General features: G+C 37.5%; 1 protein-coding gene across 1 annotated transcript in view; it reads left to right on the forward strand.

Annotated features, from left to right (window-relative positions):
• Positions 1 to 5,438, forward strand: part of PTGFR (prostaglandin F receptor) — a 43,950-nt gene extending 38,512 nt beyond the window's left edge. The window contains exon 3 of the mRNA XM_075557554.1: positions 1,344 to 5,438. Coding sequence (XP_075413669.1) covers positions 1,344 to 1,607 — 264 coding nt within the window. The 3' untranslated portion in view covers positions 1,608 to 5,438. The remainder of the gene's footprint in view (positions 1 to 1,343) is intronic.
• Positions 5,439 to 11,097: the final 5,659 nt, after the last annotated feature.

The raw sequence follows: 11,097 nt of genomic DNA on the forward strand, positions 1-11,097 counted from the left end.
AGGTAAAGGGGGAAGAAATGAGTGCTCAGAGTTAAGGGAGTCATATAAGTGAAAGCTAAGAGACGCTTTCAAAGCACTATAGTTCTGTTAACCTCCCCGGCGGTAATCGCGAGTGTGGCTCAGGGCAACTGTTCACTCTCAGAAGCGGTTACCCTGAGCCACACTCTGGATTACACTGCAGAGAAGGCCCTTAGACCAGATAAATGACAGTGACTTAGAATTACTTGCACAATTGGGTTTTAAAGTTTATCATATCTGGAATGTCTACTAGAGAGATTAAAATGAGCAATTTCTTAAGAATGATAGGCCTACAATATAAAACAACAAATTTTATGCAAAACAATGTGTCGCTTTGGGTACAAAATTACTGACATAATTAGACTGCCTGGGAGGTTAACACATTTGGAGTATTAGGCAGGTTAAGACTAACTTGGAAACATATGAAAACCAAGGCATTTGATTCATTGTATTTGGCTAGCAGATAATGCTAAAAAGCAATCTTTCAAAACCATGTTGGGTACTATTTGCAAATTAATATATAATGTGCTCTACATTAATTTAGAGTTTATAAATGTTTAATTAAATATTCTTTTAATTTTATTTTATTGAAATACACACATATGCACTGACTTTGAATTTAGTGTTCCCAAACATTGGAGAAGACCAGTTAGTTGTATTAGTTTTTGTCTTCCTTTGAATCATTCTGTTTATTAACATTAGACTTAACTGTACTCACTTGTCATCACATCAATTCTGACTTACAGTTACCCTATAGAATAGAGTAGAACTACATCTTTGGGTTTACAAGACTTTAAATATTTACAAGAGCATACAAACAAATAAACAATCCTCCCCTTAAAAAATCCCTCCCCCCTCAAAAAAACAAAATGAAAAACCCAAACTCATGGCCAGTGAGTCAATTTTGACTAAGGTTACCTCACCTTTCTCCTGTGGGGTGACTAGTGGGTTTGAACAACTGACCTTACAGTTAACAGTTCAATGCATAACTAACTATCACTATCACCAAGACCTATGATAGAAGCTATCACTTGTTACGATATTGTTTTGAATTCAAGAGGTTTAAATGTATTTATCAGTGTTTAAACATTCATTTGTTTTCTTTGCCAGTGTTTTGCAATGGAGAGTCACATGAATACTATGGGTTTAGTAGTTAACTCAATAAGCTACAGTCCTCTCAATAGAGCTGGTGATTGTACATCATTATGGACATTCTAAATGCCACTGAATTGGTCACTGTGAAGTGGCAAATTGCACTCTCCCAAAATGATGGGACTTGAAACTTGTCTGGATGACAGAATTTTCTAATTTTGTTTCTTTTCCAGGTGACAATGGCCAACATTGGAATAAATGGAAATCATTCCCTGGAGACCTGTGAAACAATACTTTTTGCTCTCCGAATGGCAACGTGGAATCAAATTCTAGACCCTTGGGTATATATTCTTCTGCGAAAGGCTGTCCTTAAGAATCTCTACAAGATTGCCAGACGCTGTTGTGGTGTGCACGTCATCAGCGTACATATCTGGGAGCTCAGCTCCATTAAAAATTCCTTAAAGATTGCTGCTATTTCTGAGTCACCACTTTCATAGAAAATAAATCAGTAGGCCTCTAGTTTAATAAGACAGGGATCTATTTCATGTCTAGGATGAAATTAAGAAAAAATATCAGTGATGTTTCAGTAAATTAGATACCTTTGCAATTGAACTTCAAATAGCTCATGGGAAAAATCTATTTTAATTTCATCTTTCACAAACTTTTTGATACCCTTTTGTATATAGCCTAACTGGAAATTTTAGACATCAGAATGTGGGTTGGAGGCAGTGTTACCAGATTCATTGTTACATTTTGTTAATGTTAACTGGATTATTTCACATTTCCATTTGCTTTGTGTTAACTGGACATAAACACAGTCTCATGCCGTGGTACTCAAATTAGAACCAAATGAGTTTTCCTGTTGATTTGTGAACTCATCTGTACTTTAAGCCAATAGTAATTAATCAGTGTATTTTCCAGAGTACGTGTTAATGTCACCTGTACAGTGACTCCTTGGGGGTGATTGCTTTGCAGTTGCTCCTTACAGATCAAACACCTTTTTATATCTGCTCTCCTCTACCCCTCATTGTGTAGCTTCAGTCGATACACATGGTCACATCGCATAATTAATTGGGGTTTAATGTTGCAAGCTGCCTCTGCATTAGAAATAACTCGCCTTTGTTGCATTTGGCCATTATGACTGCCTGCATTTATTCTATGGAGAAATTGTTGGGTGGGGAGGGGTGTTCCTGTGTGGTACAAATGATTAAAGACTCAACTACACGCTCAAAGATCAGGGATTCTTCTATGACCAATTCTGGAAATGTGCTTCCCGAAGGCCATACCCTTGAAAGCCCTCTGAGGCAGTTCTCTTCTAGCCCAGGGGCTGCTGCAGAGGTGACAGCAGCCCGCACCAACAACAAAGCCGCATATATGGGTATTTGCATTTTTATAAGTCATAGTATATGGTTTTCAATTAATCCCAGTTTCTTCTGAAAAAAAATCTATTGCACTGATGCTCATTAAATAATTTCTAGAGAAATGTATGTTTTATCTCAGCACACAACTTGCCTTATAGTGGCTCCTAAAACCCTGTCATCTACATCGGACACTGTAAACAATCAGAACTGAAACTCAAATCCAAGTGGCTGGTGCAGAGAATAATGACAATGGGTGTTTTGCTTTGAGTTACTACTTCTGTGTCAGAGAACAAAAGGAACACTATATGTAACACGCAGTGATTATCTGCAGCTAGTGTGCTTCTCTCTGTTCTATACACACACACACACACACACACACGCACACACACGAAACTGCTGTTAGTGGCTTCGTTAGATCTATAGGATGACAGCTTCTAAAGTTGGTGTGACCAGCATCAAGAGCAGGATTGATGGCTAGTCAAGCATCTGGGAAAATAAGTTTAATCAGGTTTCCAGGTGATTAAAAACAAAACAAAAACAAATACAACTCTTCAAAAATTTCCTTAATAATGCACTTTTCCCCACTTGTTTGTAAAGTTCAATACAGAGAGTCTTCCAAACAGTCTAAAGATGCTGGGTTCATTAGCAGTGTAATGGCTGGTTGGACATCATAACAGGGAAATGCATGTTTGCAACATTCTTTGTGTTGGATACATTGGGTCCATATTTCAATGGATCTTTCTGTGAGACTGATTCCAGACTCTCCAGAACATCTGTGCAGTTCGGTGAGCTGAAAATGACTATTCTTAAGTCCCTGCTCATGACAGGCAATTTGCAATGGTAGTTGTTGATTATTTGTTAATTTTGGTAAATTCACAGGATACAATGCAAGCAATTGAGGAAATAACCTCATTGAACCTAAAGACAACAACTTTATTTGTGAATTTAAAGAGGGGCAGCATGCATACTCCCACAGACACAAGATATTCTCAATTTAAGAGCACAAGTGTAGGCTGTTTTCTTATGCAAAGCACATTTTTGAAACTTGAAAAAATACTTGCCAAATTTAATTGCAGACAAGGGTTTCTTAGTAGAGATGAATATGGAACATTATACACTTTTTGTGTATTTTTAATTTAAACTGGCACTTCTAGGTACATGTGCATATTAGTTATTGTGGGATAGGCACAGACACACAAGGGGGCTTCAAAAAGTTGTGGAAACAAGTCTGTTTTTTACTCCATTTCCCATGACCTTTTGAACTCTTCGTGTGTGTGTGTGTGTGTGTGTGTGTGTGTGTGTGTGAATATATGTGCCCAGGGTATGAATTGGAAACGGCTCAAGGGCAGGGAGCTTGGTATTTGCTTTTTTGAAAAAGTCATTGCAATTTGTGATTGCAATGAGTCCTTAAATTTCAGTAGACCATTTAGATAACTCAGAAGATAATTTGTCACTTCGTTGAGAATGTTGGCGTGTTGTTAAGTGAGGACAAGGCAGCAAAGCTCCAGCCTCTCACATTACACTCAGTAGGATGATAGTGTGAACATTTCATTGTGTAGCATCTCGGGAGAGACATGGTGAACGAAGCCTCTTTTAGTGGCGCTAGGCCTCTTCTTGAAGCTGCTGATCAGTTGGCAAAAATTGTTGTTGTATTGCCGTGATTTCACCATGGCCCTGTGTGTCTGCACATTGTCAGATTTGGCATTGCCATGCGTGGGACTGCCCGAGTATGAAGGATTATGGAGTTATAGGGTAGCTATTCTGTAGGTCCTGGAAGAGATATCAAGTTATCTGAGCATCGATTTGGGGCAACTACATTCTTCTTAAAATTCTACTAATCCCAAGAAATAGATATAAAAGCTGAAAAAATGAATAACAGAATATATTTTACATAGTTTTAGGCATTTCTTTCAAGGAAAACGGAGGAGTGAGCAAAATAGCATACGTATCTGACTTAAGAATATTATTTTTGTTACTATGTATATTGCAATATGGTTTGGCAAATTATTATATAATGAAGATTAGAATAGAACATCCAACAAAAACTTCTAACACGGGTATTCAGAGTGGAAGTATACGCGCTCAGACTTCTAGAAACAAACAGTACAGGTACTTTTCCACAAGTTTCCCATGTGGCATGCCTTAAGTTCTGCTGTTAAATCTGCAATTCAGCCATCAAAATAAAAATACTTCCATTTTGATGGTGTATACTATTATCCAAGTAACTTCAGATACTATTAGATTATTCTGGGGAAATTAAAATAACAATATCTTCTGAGTTTAAAAAATACTACACACCCAAAAGCCAAAACTCAAACCCTAAGTTTTGATGATAATATTTCCAGGAGCAGAGTATGCGGATTTATCATTGGCTGTGAGGGCATCCCAAAAGCTTAGAATTTTCCTGATGGGGTTCGATAGGTACTATACTATACATATTCTCTTTAAATGAATTTTTTCTTTCTAAATGCAGAATGTACAGCTGAGGTGGAGAATACCTATAAGTAAAAATATATGTGTGTGGGTAATAATTGTCTTCATTCATTTCCAGACTCACAGAGAAAAACCTTCTTTAGCTTAGTGCCTAATCTGAATTTAGAACTCAAATAATTGAACAGTTGTTAAACATGTAGGGTGAACCTTTTGTGAAAGCTGGTACTAGTCTCACCAATATCACCATCTTTGCTTCACATTAATACATTTCCAAGGCTAGGATATAAAGAAAGAGAATGTTACATTGTCTCCATTTCCCACCTTTGTCTGGATGCTGTTACCACCTACTACATAATGTTGGACTTCAAATTGTTACTGACACATTTTGATCTAGTAGATGAGGTCTGCTTTTCCTTGTTATGTGAATAAATTTGTGCTCTTTATATTTGTTGGAATGAATAAGATATTAAATGGTCATATGTATATTTTGTTGCTTGCATCAGTATGCAATTCCTGTAATATTAGTGCTCTGTTAAGAATAAAACTTCAAACAAATGTGATAATTTTCAATTCATGTTTATCCAGAGTGGTTATTATTATGAGCGTCATATAAAACTTGGGACTCTTGAACCTAAGCTTTCAGCTTTATTTACTAGATAGGAAGAATCTTAAATTTCTCTCCATTATTACCTTTTTTTTACTTTTCTTAATTTTCAAGTGTTGCTATAGCTTAAAATCACAGAAATTTATTCTCTGCCCACCTGGAGACCAGAGATTTGAATTCAGGGAGTTGGCAAAGGTGATTCAATTTGAGGTTTCTGAAGCAGAACCCGTTCCATGCCTCTAGCTTGGACGGTCGTTGGCAATGCTCAGTCTTCTTGGTTTTGTCACCCCATGGCTGTTACCCCTGCCTCTGTCCTCACATGCCCCCTTTTTGGGTGCGTGTCTCTTTTTTCTGTGTCTTGGATCTCTGGGTGTGTCTGGTTATAGTAACAAGTCAGGTTGGATTTAGGTCCATCATATTCCAGTAAAACCTCATTTAAAGATTTAATCTCATCTTTAAATGCATTATTTCCAAATTCAGCCACATACTCTGGTACTGGGACTTAACAGCTGACTATCTTTTTAAGAGGAGACAAAGTAACCCATATCAGCCCATAACGCCTATCCATCCCTGTCCACACTTCTATTTCATCTGCTCTTGTTTCTTTAGCCTGTGTCTCAAATTACTTGTTCATGTGTGTATTGGGTTCATTTTGCTTCATGGTGACTCCATGTGACAGAGTAAGGCTAAGGTTTCCTAGGCTGTAATCTCTATTGGGCTGGAGCCCTGGTGAATAATTGAGTGCAAATTGGGTTGTTAACCACAAAGTTAGCAGTTCTGAAACAGCAGCTCTTCCTTGGGAGCAAGATGAGGCTGCCTACTCCTGTAAAGTGTTACAGTCTCAGAAGCCCACAGGCATAGTTCTACCCTGCACTGCAGTGTCACTCTGCGTCATAACTGACTTGATGGCCGTGAAGCGTATTTATGGGAGCCGGCCTAGTGGCATTGTTCCGTAAGTGCTGGGCTGCTAACCACAAGGTTGGCAGTACAAAACCACCAGGCACATTATAAAGCTTGGGAGCATCAGAAACCCCACGTGGGTTGCCAATGAATAAGAATTGGTGCAATGCCAGTGGGTATCTTGATTGTCTTATGGGAGCAAACCATCAGTCTTTCTTCCTAAAGAGGGACCCCAAATCCTTCTGGTTAGCAGCTGACCACTGAGCCATTTTGTCAGCGGGGCTCCTTTCACATTACCTAAGTAAATAAAATTAACTAATTAATTAACTCACTGCTATAAAAGCAGTTCTGACTCATAGCAATGCTATGGGACAGAGAGGCACTGCTCCTTAGAGCTTCCAAGACTTACATCTTTAGGGCAACATTCTGCCTCAGCTTTGTCTCCAGGTGCGTTTCACCCACTGACGTGGCAGCTAGCTATCTGTGACATGAGGGCTCTTTACTCTTACTTAGGCGTTCCTGTATTGGAGGAAGTACGTCCAGAGCGCCCCTTAGCGGCAAGGAAGGTGAGACTTTGTCTTACATGTTTGGGGCATGTTGTCTGGAGAGACTAGCCCCAAAGGAAGGGCATCATGCTTGGTACAGTAGACGGGCAGAAAAAGAGGGGAAGGTCCTTAAAAATATGAATTCACACCCTGACGACAGCAGTTGGCTCAGCATAGGAACATCTGTGAGGCTGGCCCAGGACCTGGCAGCGTCTCCTTCCGGTGTGCATCAGGAGGCTGTGGGTCAGCATAGACCCAATGGCACCTAACAACAACCAGGAGCAGGTCCTAATTACAATAAATTGGGTAATTTCCAAAATGTGGCAGCTTATGTGTATTAGGATAGGATAGTTGTATCTGTGATACCACATAACCCCCAAATCATCATGCCTTAAACTCACTTAGATTTTCATCTCACCTATGATACTTGTAAGGTACCCTGGTAAGTTTAGAGGTTCAGAATTCAGGTTGCTAAACATGGTTGGCATTTTTGAATCCACCAGTCATTCATTAGGAAAGAAAAATGGCACTCAGCTTCTGTGAAAATCACAGTCTTTAGAAAAGCGAAGGGGGCAGTTGTACCCGGTCCCACAGCATCCCTATGACCTGTAATTGATGATAACAAGGGGTTTGGACGGGGGTGGTAGTGTTCATTGTAATCATGCAGGGACTTTGGATGGCAAACTAGCTTCCACCTCATAAATTGTTGGATGGGAAAAATCCAGCATGCTGAACTATTCACTGACTCATTAAGCGTAAGTGTTCAGCTACTAACCGAGAGGTTGGCAGTTTAAATCCACACAGGCACCTTGGAAGAAAGATGTGGTGATCTATCTTCAAAAGGTCACAGACCTTCAGATTCCTTTAGCGTGTAGTTTGATATTGATACACATAAGGTTACGATGAATCAGTCAATTTGATATGTTTTCATTTTGTTTTCTTAGAGTTTGAACCTGGAGAAAATACACAACTTTTTCGTTCATACATTTTTGGACAAAACAAGTGATATGACCCTATTAGCTTGATGGGAGACAAATAAATGAAATCCTTTGATACACTTGGGTGAGGAAGGAAAAATGATTAGTGACAAAACTAATGATTTCCACATTGTTTAAAGAGTTACCCATTCATTCAAAGAGGAACCACCGCACTGCTTCTCGTCTGAAAACCCCAAACTAAGAACATTTAGGACTCACTCTTTGTAAGCACTCAGAAACACGTCCTTAAAATCTACCAAGTTAAAGCAGAATAAATGCCAGAATAATCTTAGATGATTAAACAAAACACATAAAAAAGTACTAAAGAATGAGAAGAAAAAATTGTTTTTTAAAATACAGGAAGAAGGACAATTTTGGACAATGCACAAGCATCCCTAGCTGCAGCATGGTCTGAAGAGCTGGCTTTCAAATAAATGAGATAGATTTAAATATGTTTTGCCTCTTTATGACAGAATATGTTTATGAGTATACTTCATGCCATGAAGTTCTAACAAACTGTCAGACAAAATGGAGCAAGAATAAATGATAGTTAATATTCACTTTCTCAATATGAAGCAGGTCCTTACATTTAAGCCCAAACATGTCTGTACATGAAATCAGAAACTTGGATCAAGCGAAATCTTTCAATTTAGGTGTTAGTTCATCTATATTTAACGTTCTGTTTCAAAGTTACTACAGGAAATTGTTGCGATGGATTCCTTATAGAACTATTTTTGCTCTCTATATATGTTATCTGAAAAAATAAAGCCTGATCAAGATCTGATAGTATCTTGAATGATTTTACACTATCAAAAACTCATATTTGTTAAAATATTTTTAAGTTAATGTAAATGGTTTATTAAAAAGTAGTAAACATTTTAAAATTTATATTTTCATAGTATAAGAAGAATTATTTAAATCTTAAGGAGCTATATTTTGGATTTGAAATGCAGTTTAAATTACCACTTAGAAATGCAAACTCATGTTATAGTTTCATATATTATTTTCTTTGAATTTTTTTCATTGTCATATTGGTAAAACACCATTTGCAAAAGATGCATTCTGTTGTGGCTGAAATGCTAACATCCCCATATTAAATGAGATGACTTTACAATAATATTCACCTCTACAATTTTTGTTGTAACAACTGAGATTAAAATACATATAATGTTGTGTTATCCAGTATGTTTGTTTTCATAAACAGTCAGCATCAATATATTTTTAATAGCTAAATAATATTACTAACCCTAGCCTATCATTTTATTACATCTAATTGAGTGCTGAAAGCTAGTTTAAAAGGCACTTAAAATGCCAATGGGGAAGAGCTTCTTCTCCATGTAGAGTTGACCTTAATGTCGTGGATGCAGTAAAGCTCTGGGGACCTGTATTTGTTGATAAAAAATGAAAAAGAAAAAAAACCCATACTGCTATTGAGTCACCGTGGCCCTGTAGGACAGGATAGAACTAGCCCCGTTTCCAGTGCTTGCAGGAGTAGAAAGCCACGTATGTCTCTCTTGGAGTGGCTGATGGATTAGAACTGCTGAACTTGTGGTTAGCAGCCAAACGAGTTACCCACTACTCCACCAGGGGTCCTTCAAAATGAGAGGAAACAACAGAAAACACCAAAAATAAACAGAACATAGAATGCACAGTATGGCTCTAATAAAATTAGAAGTCTTAAAAATAAAATAACGATCAGTATAAATACATAACGACCAATCCCCTAGGCATCAGTGAGTTAAAATGGCTGGTATTGTCCTTTTGATTCAGACAATCCTATGGTTTACCGGGCCAGGAATGAAAAATTCAAGAGAAGCATCATCTTCAAAAGGCACAATGTAATATTCATCTGAAGTACAATGATGTCTGTGCTGGGATCATAGTGCATGACAGGAAAGGGCAGTTAAAATTATTAAAATTGGCACAACAATTTCTAAATCTAGAGATGAAGAAATTGAAGATCCATGATCTTTTTCAGTCTGAAATTGGTCAAACATGCAATTAAGGTGCATTGAAAATCACTAGTGATTTGAATGGGAGAGTTGGAAACAAAGAGGAAGGATAAATCATTAGAAAATATGGCACTGGAGGCAAAAATGAAGCTGGAGAACAAATGATAGATTTGTATAAGACCATACATAGACTTCTTAACTCCAAATGTTGTTTCTCAATAACATAAACCACGACTATACTATTGGATCATGCCCAGTGGAATATACAGGAATTGCATTGATTCTATCTATGGAAAGCGATGACAGGGGAATCTCAATATCAGCAACCGACACATGGCTAGGGAGTACCATAGTTTCTCATTGGCAGAACTAAGGTTTTACAAATTATTTTGTTTCTTGTTCAGAAACTTTCTCTTCTCAAATATAATGAATATATCCCCATCTGTTAGTTTCTACCATTAATGTTTTTATTGGAAATAATGAAGACTTTATGGCATTTCTTTGAATATGAGTCTCATGGAAAATTAAGTATCTATCTTTTTACCCTTAAATATATAACTAATAGACCCAATATTATGACAAAACTTTTATTTTTAATAATAATCATAAAGCCTTATATATCATAAATTTCCATTAAGCTTTATGAAATAGTATGGTTGCCCTGTATGCATATCTGGCTGTACAGTGGATTAGCTACTAACAGAGAAATCAGTGATTTGAATCCATCACCACACATGAGAAAGATGAGGTGATCTTATGAAACCTATGAAGTCATTCTCCTTCATTGAATTAGTTCCATAGCATTGGGTCTGGCATCTATTATTAAGTAATATTAAAAAAAAATCTCACTCACTGCCTTCGAACTGATTATCACTCAGATAAAGCAGGGTTGAACTGACCTGTGGATTCGGAACCTACTATTATTTATGAGCGTAAAAAGCCTCGTCTTTCTCCCATGGAGCTGCTGGTGGTTTTGACCTGCTGATATGTAATCACTATGTCACCAGGGCTTCTTAAATAACATTAGAAAACATAAATATTAGTATTGACCAGTAACACTACTGTTCTAACCAGTGGGGCACGATCTATGAATTGACTTTCTAGTTAAAATAATCATTTTATGTAGTCCCATTTAGCCTTTTCGCTGGATGTCTGCCATGACTAACATAAAGAGTTGCTAGATGGTGAAGTGGCATAATCAGAGTATAATCTGTG

Source organism: Tenrec ecaudatus, chromosome 1, assembly GCF_050624435.1.
Source record: "Tenrec ecaudatus isolate mTenEca1 chromosome 1, mTenEca1.hap1, whole genome shotgun sequence".
Classification (NCBI taxonomy): Eukaryota; Metazoa; Chordata; class Mammalia; order Afrosoricida; family Tenrecidae; genus Tenrec; species Tenrec ecaudatus.